This window comes from Heterodontus francisci, chromosome 14 (genome assembly GCF_036365525.1).
Source record: "Heterodontus francisci isolate sHetFra1 chromosome 14, sHetFra1.hap1, whole genome shotgun sequence".
Lineage (NCBI taxonomy): Eukaryota > Metazoa > Chordata > Chondrichthyes > Heterodontiformes > Heterodontidae > Heterodontus > Heterodontus francisci.
This window is the reverse complement of record NC_090384.1, coordinates 46,319,528-46,335,373: the sequence shown is the minus strand read 5'-3', so window position 1 is coordinate 46,335,373 and position 15,846 is coordinate 46,319,528. Positions and strand designations below refer to the sequence as shown.

Genomic DNA, 15,846 nt, shown 5'->3' with positions numbered 1-15,846 from the left:
GTTGTTATAGTCAAAGTCTTAAAATGTGAAATCTTGTGTAATTCTTTAAATCGGTCTTGGGTGTTCATATCTCATTTTAAAGTTTGAGTCTCTACTGAGGTCGTAACAGTAGCACTTTGCGACACTGATTTAATAAATGCAAGGATTATTATAATTTAAATATATTTAGGCAAATCAGTGCTGTGTAAACAATGAAAGTGACTGACAAAAATTTAATTGACTGAACAAATCTATCAGCAGCAATCATATGAATCAGCTAATGTGTAACAAACATTTAATTCATTTTTTTAATGAAACACAAGACTGCTGATTTTGCTGTTTTCATTACTTGTGAGACAGGAAAAAAAGTGTGATGCAAGCATTGATGAAAGAACTCACTGATACAGCATCACATGACATACAATATTACAAGGCTGGATCTTGTGATACATTACCAGAATAGTTACTGTATCATAGTATGTCATGATACAAGATTTCAATACAGTGTCTTTTATATAATTTTCATGTTCTTTTATCAGACTCCAGAAGGTCTTCCTAACGTAAGGGACTTTGTCCAAGTAAAACCAATTACCTTATCATAAAGGAAGGATGAATAGAGCTTCACCCACACTTAACTGCTCATGACACTTTCCATCCATTACCAGTGTTTGGAAACTAGGTTGCAATTATGATAGTGAACTATTTCATTTTTAAAGAAAATTAATTTTGAAGAAAAATTCTGGAACTCCCTCCTCTTTTGTCCTCCAGTTTTCCTCCATCCTCTGACTCTTGTTGGAGGATAGTTCAATGGTGCCAGTACAGTACTTCACCCAAGTGACCATACTAACCTGTGTGGGCAGGCGATTCAACTGTGGTACTGTCAAAACTAAACCTGATCCTATTCTCACCCAACACATAGATACTCCCAAGCAGAGGTCACTGGATAGTAATCAAGTGAAAGAACCTGGGCTGATGTTTTTTTCCTCCCTAGCGCAGCGACACTGAGGCTAATTGTACTGTCTCTAACTGCCATGACTGAATTTGGTGTACTCAGTACAGACCAGGAAATCAAAACTGGAATGTCCCTCCCACAACACCACCTTTTCTGAATGGTTCAGTACCACACCACATGGTGTATTTACTCTGAGATATTGGGGTTCATTGTCTCCTATCTGAAGCATATTGTTTCTCAGTGAGAAAGTATCTTCATAGAGCAAAAAAACCATTGGGTGGTTTATACAGCGAATTAGTTATTAGCTGACTCCTGTTACATTAAAGTGTCACTCATCATCCTTTGCAATTCTGGATAATATCCTGGTTCTCAACACATTTTAAACCACAGTGTCACCAACTTCAGCAGCAGCCAAACGTGAACTTTTCAAAAGAAAAAGCAGGAAATGGCAGAAGTTTATAGACAGTCAATCAGCATCTGAGAAGACAAGTTAGCATTTCAAGTGCGAGTTTTCATCATAGGAGAAGATTTTGAGGAAGGGTTCCACCCAAAATGTATCCTTTAGTTTAGATTTAGTTTAGAGATACAGCACTGAAACAGGCCCTTCGGCCCACCGAGTCTGTGCCGACCATCAACCACCCATTTATACTAATCCTACACTAATCCCATATTCCTACTACATCCCCACCTGTCCCTATATTTCCCTACCACCTACCTATACTAGGGGCAATTTATAATGGCCAATTTACCTATCAACCTGCAAGTCTTTTGGCTTGTGGGAGGAAACCGGAGCACCCGGAGAAAACCCACGCAGACACAGGGAGAACTTGCAAACTCCACACAGGCAGTACCCAGAATTGAACCCAGGTCGCTGGAGCTGTGAGGCTGCAGTGCTAACCATTCAGATGCTATCAACCAACCTACCTTTCCATTGTTTGCTTTCTTACAATTAATATTCTCTCCTCCTGGTGGCATACACTTCACTAGGGATACAGTTGTACAGATGCTCATAGCTTCCTGGTACTCACTCAATGGTTTATCTGTGAGCCTAAGCAACAAGTGTCAATAGCTTTTCAACTGTGGGGAGGAGGACATTACAGCCAAGCCCAATCTTGTCCTCACCCAACATCCACACACACACTGTTAGGTAGCATAGGGGTTTGGAGAGGGAGTTATGGCTGATTTTTTTGCTCCCTAGCCAAGCCTGGAAATGTCATATTAAAACACCCCTATACTGAGATCAGCTAACACAGCACAGCCTGTGGATGGAACATGGGACCTACTTGGTGAGTATAGGTTAGTGGACAGTGCAACTGAATCATCAGGGAGCTCTTCTTTAAATTAACCCGCTCACCATCCTACCTCTTCCTGTTTAGACTTGGATCCTGTAAGAGCTGGCAATGTGTAGGTAAATCTGGGAAACTGCAATTTAACGGCTCCTGACTAACATAGGATGTCACAGCTGAGCACCATCAATGGCAAGTAATTTAAACAATTAAAAAGAACCTAAATATTAATTGTTTGAGGGAGGAGGTGTGAATATGTGGGTGTTCTGGCTGTGCAGCGATCTCAAATAATCTGGTGTTTGAGGTGCTTGAGTTATTGAGGATCTGGAATGATCAAGCAACAATTGGATGATCCGCAGCTCATGCTCACGCTCCTCTCTCCGCCTCTCTTCTTCCCATTTGTAGAACCTTTCTTCAGCTTTCCTCTGATAGTCCATGAAGGTGTTGATAATGGTGCCAATGTGTCTCTGAAACATGGTTCCTTTCTTCAGCTTCATCCTCTTCTTTGGCACTGAGCACTCTAAATGTTTTCCAAAGTATAGTTAAGTGAGATACAATCAAATTACTTGGGATAAAGAAAGACGTGCATTTACATAGCATCTTTCACAATCAAGGGCATCTCAAAGCACTTTACAGCCAATTAAATACTTCTGAAGTGCAGTCACTGTTACAATATAGGAAATGTAGCATCCAATTTCCAGAAAGCAAGCTCCCACAAACAATGTGACAATTGCCAGATAATCTGTTTTTGTGATGTTGGTTGCGGAATAAGTATTGGCCAGAACACTGGGGATAATTCCCCTGTTTTTCTTCAAATAGTGTCATGGGATCTTTTACATTTTCCGCCTGAGGGGGAAGATGGGGCCTCGGTTTAACATAGAGTCATAGAGTTATACAACACAGAAACAAGCCCTTTGGCCCATTGTGTCTGTACCGTCCATCAAGCACCTATCTATTCTAATCCCATTTTCCAACACTTGGCCCGTAGCCTTGTATGCAATGGCGTTTCAAGTGCTCATCTAAATACTTCTTATATGCTGTGAGGGGTCCTGCCTCTACCATCCCTTCAGGCAGTGTGTTCCAGATTCCAACCACCCTCTGGGTGAAAGACTTTTTTCCTCAAATTCCCTCTAAACCTCCTGCCCCTTACCTTAAATCTATGCCCCCCGTTATTGTCACCTCCGCTAAGGGAAAAAGTTCCTTCCTGTCTATCCCCCTCATAATTTTGTATACCTCAATCAGGTTCCCCCTCAGCCTTCGCTGCAATAAGGAAAACAACCCTAGCCTATCCAGTCTCTCTTCATAGCTGAAATGCTCCAGCCCAGGCAACATCCTGGTGAATCTCCTCTGCACCCTCTCCAGTGCAATCACATCCTTCCTATAGTGTGGTGTCCAGAACTGTACACAGTACTCCAGCTGTGGCCTAACTAGCGTTTTATACAGCTCCATCATAACCTCCCTGCTCTTATATTCCATGCCTCAGCTAATAAAAGCAAGTATCCCATATGCCTTCCTAATCACCTTATCTACCTGTGCTGCTGCCTTCAGTGATCTATGGACAAGTACATCAAAGTCCCTCTGAACTTCTGAGGATCCTACCATCCATTGTATATTCCCTTGCCTTGTTAGTCCTTCAAAAATGCATCACCTCACACTTCTCAGGATTAAATTGCATTTGCCACTGCTCTGCCCATCTATGTTGTCCTGTAATCTAAGGTTTTCCTCCTCACTATTTATGACACCACCAATTTCGTGTAATCTGCAAACTTACTGATCAAACCTCCTATATTCATGTCGAACTCATTAATGTACACTACAATCAGCAAGGGTCCCAGCACCAATCCCTGTGGTACACACTGGTCACAGGCTTCCACTGGCAAAAACAACCCTCGACCATCACCCTCTGCCTCCTGCCACTAAGCCAATTTTGGATCCAATTTGCCAAATTGCCCTGGATCCCATGGGCTCTTACCTTCTTAACCAATCTCCCATGCGGGACCTTATCAAAAGCCTTACTGAAGTCCACGTAGACTACATCAACTACTTTCCCCTCATATAGTCAGCTCCTCGGAAAATTCAATCAAGTTTGTTAGACATGATCTCCCCCTGCCAAAGCCATGCTGACTATCCTGGATTAATCCCTGCTTCATCTCATCCATAAGATGGTACTTTCAACAGTACAGTACTCCCTCAGTTCTGCACTGGCGTATCAACCTAGAATCTACCTTCTGACTCAGAGGTAAGAGTGCTACAACCGAGCTACAACTGACACCTGATGCAGCATTGCAAGCCTTTGTTCGACTCAGTGCTCTTGTGTTTCTTTAAATTTTTAAAACAAGTTTCACTCCTGGAGCTGCCAATTCCTTGGGAGGCACCTCTGGTATTTCACACAAGCAGCTATTGTTGACGAGAGCCTAGACAGTAACCGTCAGCAGGCTACTCAATGATAAAAAATACCACAATTACCACTTGACATGTACAAAAATAGATAATGATCAGGAGCAGAGGCTTTTGTGATCTTTTTTCTCTCCCTAGCAAAGTAGTGCTAAGGCCAACTGTAGCATTTTTACTGTGGCCCAAGTAGAGATCAGCTAAGATGGAGTTAGTGACTCTTCTGATCTTTATATCTTAGTGATGCATTTGGTGGTGATTATGAAGACAAATTAGGTATTTTTGTTTAGTTTTGGCTCGTCAACAGTCCATTTAAGTCCAGTTACAATACCTAGCAGCTTAAAACCCAATTTAGTTTAAAATCCATATCCCCACCTCTTTGTACTTGAAGTGCTGACCGCCTGGCAAAGTTCAAGGCGGCCTAGCATGGGATGTCTCTGGATTGGGGAAGACAAAGGGCAGGCTGGGACTGGTGAACTGCAAGCACCAACATTATGGAGTGTCAAATAAGTGGAGAGAATACATAAATAGTACCCAAGAGGGATACCATGGCATTAGGCCCTCCCATCGCTAGGTCACAATCTCATATCTGTTTTGACTGTGCCAGTAATTCCCAACAGTTTGCTGGACTTGTAAGCAACAATTGTTTAATTATCCAGCTCTTACTGAATTTTATTAGTCCATCATTGCTCAGATACGCACCATGCTCATCGTCAGTCCTTTTTCTGCTTGTTGCAGCAGGGGCTTCTGAGGCTGTGCTAATCTTTTCTTCTTCCATAGGGCCTTCTGTTTCAGCTACATCAGCAATCAAGAAAAATAGTAAATGACAACAGTAAGTTGTACCAGTCCCATTAGAACACAACAGGACTCAACCAAACTTTTCCCATAACACTCAAATGAACCAGTCTCATTAGAATCCACATCATTCAACGAAAGCAGTCCCATTAGAATCCAACAAACCCTAAGTGAACTAGCATTGCACTTCACCTGAAGGTGCTTCATGGGACAGTACAAAGGAACCTTAACCCTTCATCTAACTTGTGCTACACAATGCCCTGAGCCTCAAATCCAAATGGCAAATTTTAATCTGCTCCCAATATGGACTACATTTCACAATCTGAGCCTAAGTTCCATGCTCCAAACCCAAAACAATATTAAATGATCTCTCTTTTGGATTTTCCCTTTCAAATTTTGCTTGTCTGTTGGATAGAACAAAAACCAAAATAAACAAATACAATATTTTGTGACTGTATGAATGTGGAGTTTCTCCTGGCCTTCCGATTGGCCCATTCTAACAATACAAAGCAACTTAAAAGCCAATTTAGTTTAAAATCCATGTCTCCACCTCTTTGCACTTTCATAATTCTAATAATAGTGTAGGTCAGATGGTTTCACAGGTCGGCGCAACATCGAGGGCCGAAGGGCCTATACTGCGCTGTAATGTTCTAACTCTAATAACAGAAGTGCTGGCCTCTTGGCAAGGTTCAAGGAGAAGGCCTGGCCTGGGATGTCTCAGGATTGGGGAAGACAAAGAACAGGCTGAGACTGGCATACAGCAAGCACCAACATTATGGAATGTCAAATAAGTGGACAGAATACATAAATAGTACCTGAGAGGGGTAATAGGGCATTAGGCCCTGCCATCACTAGGTCACAATCTTGTACCCGTGTTATTATTCATACCATGACTGGCTTGATCAATCACACCCCAAACCATAAGAAATGAAGGAGTTACGAAGATCAGAACTGTGGAATCGCCTCCCGAGCCAGCCTTCTCACCACCTGTGAGCATGCTAAGGGAGGTTTCCTAGTATACATATACTATTGATGATTGTCAAGTCTATCGCAAGCAAAAAATCTTCTGCTCAAAAGTGCATGCTTGCAAATGTCAAGTGCAGCAGCTTTGGGCTTGGCTATGATGCCCTCTATTGGGCAACAGCCCCACTAAAATGTTTTCTCTAAGCTTCCATATGAATAAAGGCCATTTAGATGTACAAAAGAAAATTGGGAAGAAAAGAAGGATTTCTCTGGAATACAGACACTAAGACCAGTGGAGGTAGCAGGTTAGACTCATGTATACTTTAACTGTTTCCTCAGCAGAGATGTGAAAATGGAGAAGCAAGCACTAAATTTAATGAATGTTACCATTCCCTCTCTTTCTCTTCTAGCCAGCCATGTATCTGACAGGTGTAAACACTGATGGCCATGTTTGAGTCTCCAAAATGACTAAGAAATTTTGTAGAGTAGAGATTGTTTTTCTAATATTGGATATACATACTCCCTCTTTAGGGGCACACTACGCTTACTTAAGTCCAGACAACTTAGCAGCGCAACCACCAGCACAGAGCATAGTGGGCTTTCTGCTTTCACTCAGCTGGGCCACTCTACCCAACAAAGCATTGGGGCCCCAGCCTTCAACAACTGTCCCTCCACATCCCAACAGAGAGAGGTTGTCTGGTCCATCAGCAATCGCTCCCATGAGAATTGCTGATCAGTCTAGCTGAGGTATCCAATTATGGATGATGCCACAGGGAATCGTGTCAGTTGCAACCCTCCATTGATTCCAATCTTGCATTGTGTGTGAAAGCGATCCCAAAGAGACCCCACCTACCATTTCTCCACCCCTGCTCTCCACCCCTCACCAAGAAAGGATGCCATTCGCTCCTCACAATATTATTACTTGCACCAATCACCAGTTTGGATAGATACTGTCATCTAATCCTTGCCTCTCCATCATCATTCTTTATATAACTTGACACGTACCTGTAACACTATCTGCTCCAGAGTGTGGTTCAGTCACAACTTTATCTTCCTCTTCTCTGCTGATGGCAGCAGCTGGTTGGACATAGCATGCTGTGGGAATTTAAGATTTACAGTATGTCAGTGCTCAGCTAATTTTAATGGCAAGATGTGTCCCCCCCTTATTGGAAATCTGAGTAGAGATAATAGTAGTTATAGCATGGAGCAGACAGCCTACATTGTTCTCATGAAGATTCATATCTGTAAACCAAATTTTTTTTCAAACCAATTTTCTCTTCCATCACTCTCCAAGGTGTCTACTGTCATTGGGGCACAGTTCCACAGAAACTAGGTACCCTTTTGATAGTTCACCCGATAGCCACTATTCATCTACGTCAGTATGTATCGGCAGGGTATTTAACCTAAATAGATATCCAAATCCAATCCTGTTCTCACCCCACATCCACCAGGCACACTGGATACCAATCTGGAATAGAAAGTCTCATGAAATTTCCTTTCCCTAAATGAGGGGTACTGAGGCCTATTATAGTGTCTTCACCACCATCCTGAATGGGATTAGTAGCTTGGCACAGACTGGTAACAGAACCTCAGACCTTCTGGGCTGTGTAACTTCAGCTCCTTGTTCATGTAACTCATCAAGTCAATGAGAAAGCAATAAATCATTATCAGTTATATAACTGGTGGCAGCACATTAGCACACGCACAGGATTGGATTTTGCCAATTGAGCGCAAGACCTGATGCTAGGGTCAAACGTAAGTCACCTGGCCGCACCGACGGGTGGTGGGGCACTCTCGGGGATTTTCCCATCTGCCTCCAATTAACGTCCGGCAAGCAGGAGAGCTGACCAATAATGGATGGCGGGTGGGAGGGAGTTCTGGCAGGTCAAAGGAAGACGCCATATTTAAAGGCCAGTCTGCAGCCTTCATACAGGCTGCACAGATTGAGGGCATTCAAAGGGCTACAGAACAAGGCAGACTGTGGAAGAATAGCTGGAGTCAGAGGAAGGGTGGCTCCACAGTTCAGGGATCCCTCCCTGAGGTGCTCCTGCAGGCAGCAAGGGAACAAAGAGAGGTGCTCTTCCCAGTGGATGGGAGGTGGAGCCAGAAAGCCTCACAATGAAGGCATGACTGGAGGTGGCCCAGAAAGTCGGCAGCCACAGGGTGGTCACACAAACACGGGCACAGTGCTGGAAGCATTTCAATTAACTGGTGCAGTCTGGCAAGGTAAGTAGCATTCATAATTGCAAGCTCGCAGCCCTGCATGTCCTAAGTGGCACCCATGAGATGTGAGGAGCTGGCCAACCCATGCACAGGTATGACAAGGGAGCAGCATCCACAGTGAGATGCAGAGTTGCTACATACCAGAGGCATATGATCAGTCACCTACTTGATGCAACAATTGGCTGCTGACCATGAGATCCCACAGCTGTTTCCATCTGATTCCTGGAAAAAGCCTAAAGTGTTATGGTTGAGTGCTACGGTCACCTTCAACACCTCAGGCAATGGGTAGCCAACAGATCCCAGTGGCCTCAACTCCTCCTCCAGCATTTTGCATAGGTCCACTAATACCTGCCTGGACAGACAGAGTCTTCTGAGATACTGGTGCTCTGACATCCCCCTGAAGCTAAGCCTCTGCCTGTAAACCCTTTCAGCTGGGTTGTGCCTTCTACGAACATTGGCCCGCATTACTGCCTCAATGCACCTTCCTGGTCTGCATCTCATTGCATTCTCATGATGCTGGTGCTCCTCGGGCCATTGCAGCCCCTCTCCATGTGGCTGAACCTGTCTCTCCCGCCCACTCTCCTCCTCACCGGAGGAGTCAAACCCAGAGTGCAGAGCACCCATTGAGATTTAAATTCTTCATGGTTCAACGCATCTCAAGCCCCTAGTGCTGCCTGCACTCACTGCAGTGGACCTGGAAGATACACTTCCAATAACTGCCCTCCAATATGGGCTCGCACACCACAATCTCTCCAAATGTTCAAACCTTTGCTTATCTGAACCTCAGCCCGCCTGGTTGACGACACTGCTGTATTCAATGGCTGCCCGAGCTCTCGCCTCCTTTGAGCAGGTGAGCTACTGACGTGTCGCAGAACCTGTGCATCCCAGGGAAAATTTAAAATCCACTTCAAAATTACTTTCAATCGGCTGCCTAACAGCTTCAATTGCCTGCCCGCTGCCATCCTGTGCATTCCCGATCCGGCTGGCTGACTGCCCCTCGGCAAGATGCAGGGTTCCACTCTGATGCATTCCCCACCGATACCCCCAGCCTCCATGACTGTCACCACGAGACTGGTAAATGTACGCCCATAGCGTCACAGAGAGGGAATCTGCACAAATTCAAGTTCTGCTACAGAGGATGGCTGTAGCAGCTGGAAGCAAGTTCTGCACCCTCATTCTTTTCTGCAGTTGACAGGCCAAGTGGACAAATAACCACATAAAAATAAAACAAATAATCACTTCTGACTAAATAAGATGATCACTTGTAACTATGAATAGGAAGGGAGCAGGGATTATATGAGGGGTGGAAATATTTAAAATCAATCAGGCAAACTCGTATCTGGGATACGTTAGGAAAGACATTTACAACCTTTAACTGTGAAACATATTAAATACCATTGAACCATAGAAAAATTACAGCACAGAAGGAGGCCATTCAGCCCACCATGTCCGTGCCAGCCAAACAAACGAGCTGCCCAATTTAATCCCACCTTCCAGCACCTGGTCCGTAGCCTTGCAGGTTACAGCACTTCAGGTACATGTCCAGGTATCTTTTAAAAGAGTTGAGGGTTTCTTCCTCCACCACTGTTTCTGGCAGTGAATTCCAGACACCCACCACCCTCTGGGTGAAAGAGTTTATCCCTCATGTCCCCTCTAATCCTTCTACCAATCACCTTAAATCTGTGCCCCCTGGTAATTGACCTCTCCGTGAAGGGAAACAGCTCCTTCTTGTCTACTCTATCTAGGCCCCTCATAATCCTGTACACCTCAATTAAGTCACCCCTCAGTCTCCTCTGTTCTAGGGAAAACAACCCTATCCTATCCAACCTTTCCTCATAGCTGCAACTTTCAAGCCCTGGTAACATTCTTGTAAACCTCCTCTGTACTCTCTCCAGGGCAATTATGTCCTTTTTGCAATGTGGCGACCAGAACTGTATGCAATACTCCAACTGTGGCCGAAACAGCGTTTTATACAGTTCCAGCATTACATCCCTGCTTTTGTATTCTATACCTCAGTCAATAAAGGAAAGCATTCCATATGCCTTCTTCACCATTCTATCTATCAGTCCTGCCACCTTCAGGGATCTGTGGACATGCACTCCAAGGCTCTCACTTCTTCTACCCCTCTCAATATCCTCCCATTTATTGTGTATTCCCTCACTTTGTTTTCCCTCCCCAAAGGCACTACCTCACACTTCTCCGGATTGAATTCCATTTGCCTCTTTTCCGCCCATTCAACCAAACTATTGATATAATTCTGGAGTCTACAGCTTTCCTCTTCACTATCAACTACACGGCCAGTTTTTGTGTCATCAGCCAATTTCCCAATCATGCCTCCCACATTTAAGTCCAAATCATTAATATACACCACAAACAGCAAGGGACCCAACGCTGAGCCCTGTGGAATGCCACTGGAAACTGCTTTCCATTCGCAAAAACATCCGTCGACTACTACCCTTAGTTTCCTGACACAGAGCCAATTCTGAATCCAACTTGCCACATTCCCCTGTAGCCTATGGGCTTTTATTTTTCTGACCAGTCTGCCTTGTGGGACCTTGTCAAATACCTTACTAAAATCCATGTAGACCACATCCACTGCAATACGCTCATCAATCCTCCTTGTTAGTTCCTCAAAAATCTCAATTAAGTTAGTGAGACATGACCTTCCCCTAACAAATCCATGCTGACTATTCCCGATTAATCCGTGCCTTTCTAAGTGGCAGTTTATCCTGTCCCTCAGAATTGATTCTAACAATTTACCCACCACTGAGGTCAGACTGACCAGCCTATAATTCTTTGGCTTATCCCTCGCACCCTTTTTAAACAATGGTACAACGTTCACAGACCTCCAATTGTCTGGTACCTCACCTGCATCCAGTGAGGATTTGAAGATGATCCTCAGCGCATCTGCTAATTCCTCCCTGGTTTCGTTTAACAACCTGGGATGCAATCCATCCAGCCCTGGCGATTTATCCACTTTCAAGGATGCCAGACCCTCTAGTACTTCCTCTCTCATTATGCTTATCGTATCTAATATTTCACACTCCTCCTCTGTAACTACAATGTCTGCATCACCCCTCTCCTTTGTGAAGACAGAGGCAAAAAACTCATTAAGAATCCTGCCCACATCTTCTGCATCCACGCACAAGTTCCGTTGTACAGCTCTAACAGGCCCTACCCTTTCCTTCGTTATCCTTCTTGCTCTTAATGTACTGATAAAACATCTTCGGGTTTTCCTTGATTTTACCTGCCAATAATTTTTCATGTCCTCTCTTTGCTTTTCTAATTTCCTTTTTTATTTCACCCCTGCACTTTCTATACTCCACAAGGCTTTTTATAGTGTTCAGACTTTTGTGATCATCATAAGGTTTCTTTTTCTGCTTTAACTTACCCTGTATGCTTCTAGATAACCAGGGGGCTCTAGATTAGGCAGTACCACCCTTTATCTTTGTGGGGATATGCCTACACTGTGCCTGTAGTATTTCGCTTTTGAATGCCTCCCACTGGTTTGCCACTAATTTCCCTTCAAGTAGCTGTATCCAGTCCACTTTCGCCAAGTCACCTTTCAGCATCATAAAATCTGCCTTCCCCCAATTTAGAATCTTTACTCCTGTTTTATCTTTGTCCTGTTCCATGATTATGCTAAAACTAACTGTATTATGGTCACTATCTCCAAAATGGTCATCCACTTGCTCAGCTTCATTACCAAAGACTAAATCTAGAATTGCGCCCCCTCCTGTTGGTCTTGTTAAGTACTGGCTAAAAAAGGTCTCTTGAATGCAGTTCAAGAATTTTGTCCTCTATGTGCCCTTCACACTGCTTGTATCCCAGTTGATATTAGGGTAGTTGAAATCCCAAACTATTATTGCCCTATAGTTTTTGCACTTGGAAATTTGCCTACATATTTGTTCTTCTATCTCCCTCTCACTATTTGGGGGACTATAGTACACTCCTAGTCATGTGACTGCCCCTTTTTTATTTGAGCTCCACCCATATGGCCTCATTTGATGATTCATTTAGCATATCATCCCTCCTCAAAGCTGTTATTAACTAATAATGCTACACCCCCTCCTTTATTATCTCCCTCTCTATCCCACCTGAAAACTCTATATCCAGGGAAGTTGAGCTGCCATTCCTGCCCCTCTTTAAGCCAAGTTTCCGTTAAAGCAACGATATTGTGTTGCCATGTGTCTTTGTGTCCTCAGCTCATCGGCCTTATTTACTATACTTGCATTTACATAAATACCCTTTGAAACTGCCAAATTCCTGTGCTGCATGCTTTTTAACCTTTGCTTCTTGTCTTTCCAGAGTCCTTGCTAATTTTCTGCCTCCTGTTTCCTGCCCTGAAATTGTCCTAAGACTGTGCTCAGGTTCCCATCCCCTGGCCAAACTAGTTTAAACCATCCCCGACAGCACTAGCAACCTTCCTGCAAGGATATTGGTCCCAGTCCTGTTCAGGTGTAGACTGTCCAGCTTGTACAGGTCCCACCTTCCCCAGAACCTGCCCCAATACCCCAGAAATCTGAAGCCCTCCCTCCTGCATCATCTCTCCAGCCACGTGTTCATCTGGTGTATTTTCCTATTTCTCTACACACTAGCATGTGGCCTTGGGAGTAATCCAGAGATTACTATATTTGAGGTCCTGCTTGCTGATCTTGTTCCTAACTCCCTAAACTCAGCCTGCAGGACCTCATTCCTCTTTCTTCCTATATCGTTGGTACCAATGTGGACCACGGCCTCTGGCTGTGCACCCTCACCCTCCAGAATGCTCTGTAGCCACTCGGTGATATCCATGACCCTTGCACCAGGGAGGCAACAAACCATCCTGGAATCACGTCTGTGACCACAGAAACGCCTATCTGTTCCCCTAACTGTAGAATCCCCTATCACTATTGCCCTCTTGTCCTTTCGTCTCCCTCCCTGCACAGCTGAGCCACCCATAGTGCTCTGGTCATGACTCTCGCTGCACTCTCCAGAGGAACCCTCTCTCCCATCGATACTCAGAACTGAATACTAGTTAGATAATTGGATGCCCTCTGGGGACTCCTGCACTACCTGCCTTGACCTTCTTGTCTGTCTGGCAGCCACTCAGTCACTCTCTGCCTGTACTCGCTTAAGCTCTGGGGTGACTACCTCCTGAAACATGCTATCTACGTAGCTCTCTGTCTTGCGGATGCGCCAGTGACTCCAGCCGCCGCTCAAATTCCGAAACCCAGAGCTCAAGCTTCTGCAGCCGGTGACACTTCCTGCAGCTGTGTTTGCCGAGGACACATGGTGCCATCCACGACTTCCCACATGCCACGGGAAGCACATTCTGATACATGAAATAAAACAAAAATGCTGGAAATAATTATTCATCAGCATCTGTAAAATAAATTCAGGTTAATGTTCAGCTATATATTCTTCCTAATAAAATGGAGCTGTGCATAAATTTTAGAGTAACATATGTCTGAGTAGGTCACTAGCAGTGACTGGATTTCAAAATAATTAATTGTATATGAAGCGTTTGAGATATTTCTGAGTGATCTAATAAGGCACTTTTTATAGGCAGTCTTTTCTTTCATATGAATTAATTATCACTCCTAATGAGTGTCAAGTGGTACATTTGTAAAGGACATGTCAAAAATGAGCAGACAGGGTGTCTATTTGGCTGAAGGGTGACTTCTGTGACCTGCTGTGAATGTTAAGGAGGATGGATGGTAACTTTGAATGCTAAGACAACTTTAAAACGGATTCTCCCATCAGGTGTCCATGATTTCATACCAGAAATCCAGCAGTCCTTAATTTTCCATCCATTTAAATTAACTACTTGCATTATATAGCGACTTTAACACAGAAAAGTGCCCCAAATTAGTTAATGGATAAGAAGGCACTGTTGACCTACAACTTCCCAAATTGCTCCCTGAGTACCACGCCTCACCGGGAGCACGTGATCAGAGAATCAGCTCTTTTGACTCTGGAATCTGTGCTTTGAATGTTAAGGAAGGTGCTGATTTTAGGGATAAGTGCAGTGAGTCTGAAAGGAGGCACGTGACTCCAGGTGACTATCTGAGATATTAAACATATGGACTATACTTTATATCAAAACTTTGATAAATTATTTATGACAATCTTCCATCAATTTTTATTCTAAAAAAATTTAAAGCTCCAGTTTTATTGACAGCCTTCTTGCTATCTCGCTTTGCAGATCAGACTGTACAGTGAGTGGGCACTGATGATTCTATACCGTATTTAAAAACCTGAAGCTCAGATTTCTTCAAAAATAGGCATCAAAAGCTTTGTCAGCTAAAAGAGTGCCCTCCGAAATCCCCATTTTATATCTTAAATTATCTCCGACTCTTTCTGTAAATCTTATAAATAATTGTTATAATTTCGTTTACGTTGAAGAAAACGCACTCCGGAATTGTTGTTTCTCATTTATCAACTAACTGTTATTTATGATTTTCCTGTTGCAGACTGAATTAAAAGGTTACCGGTGACGTTTTCGGAGGTTGAAGAGGCCTGTGGCGGGCCATTTTCCATCTTCTCTTCCTCTCCTTCTTGCTTGACCACCACATTGAGGAATGTTCTGTCCTGTGCTCCTTTGGCCTGGAGAGCTCGGGATCCCAGCACCGCGTCAATTTCACTGTAGAAGCGCATGGATTTGCATCTCCTGCCGGATTTCCTCTGGTTCACCATGGTCCTGTATTCATATTTCAGGTTTTTCACTTTGGCTCGGCATTGCTTCCAGTCCCGGTTGACCCCTAACGCGTTAAGGCTCTTGGAGATCCTCACGAACACATCTTTGTTCCTCACTGCCCCGGCCAGCTGATCCTGGATGGACCTATCTTTCCAAATGGACAACAAGCCTTTGATCTCCTCATCTGCCCAATTTTTACTTGCTCTCCTTGCCATTGTTAAGGCTACTAGTGATTATCCAGTTTATTCACGATGTTCAGGGAAATGTGGATCACTGGAGGAGAATGTAAGCTAGCAGGCGGCTTGGTGATGATGGTGGAGGAGGGGTGATGGATGCTGCCTCAAGCTCGTCTCCACCCACAAAAGGCAGCACAGCATTGGGAGAATGCGTCATTGTGTAACCTGATACTGCAGCGCAAAGGCGATTACTGCACATTCATAGGCGACTCAGCACAAAACACTTTGCAATCAAGCAGCTGCAAGCTCAGATTCTAAGAACTGGCTTTCTCACAAGAAGAATCAGCCTCTGCAGAATGTGAGATGGTGAGGTACAAAGAGGAAGCAGCTCGCTGTCTGGAT

The 15,846-nt window shown here is 44.1% G+C and overlaps 1 protein-coding gene across 1 annotated transcript; it reads right to left on the bottom strand.

Annotated features, from left to right (window-relative positions):
* Positions 1-307: 307 nt before the first annotated feature.
* Positions 308-15,613, bottom strand: LOC137377294 (myb/SANT-like DNA-binding domain-containing protein 1). Its single transcript, XM_068046855.1, has 4 exons — positions 15,063-15,613; positions 7,372-7,461; positions 5,311-5,403; positions 308-2,737 (listed from the first exon to the last, which is right to left on the bottom strand). Exons 1-4 carry the CDS (start codon positions 15,481-15,483, stop codon positions 2,445-2,447), a joined length of 897 nt encoding a protein of 298 aa, XP_067902956.1. The 5' UTR covers positions 15,484-15,613; the 3' UTR covers positions 308-2,444.
* Positions 15,614-15,846: the final 233 nt, after the last annotated feature.

Coding starts and splice junctions, on each gene's coding strand:
- LOC137377294 (XM_068046855.1), bottom strand. CDS start 15,483: ATGGCAAGGAGAGCAAGTAAAAATTGGGCAGATGAGGAGATCAAAGGC. Junction 7,462..15,062: donor AACCTCCGAAAACGTCACCG/GTAACCTTTTAA, acceptor AAATTCCCACAG/CATGCTATGTCCAACCAGCT. Junction 2,738..5,310: donor AAGGACTGACGATGAGCATG/GTGCGTATCTGA, acceptor GAAAACATTTAG/AGTGCTCAGTGCCAAAGAAG.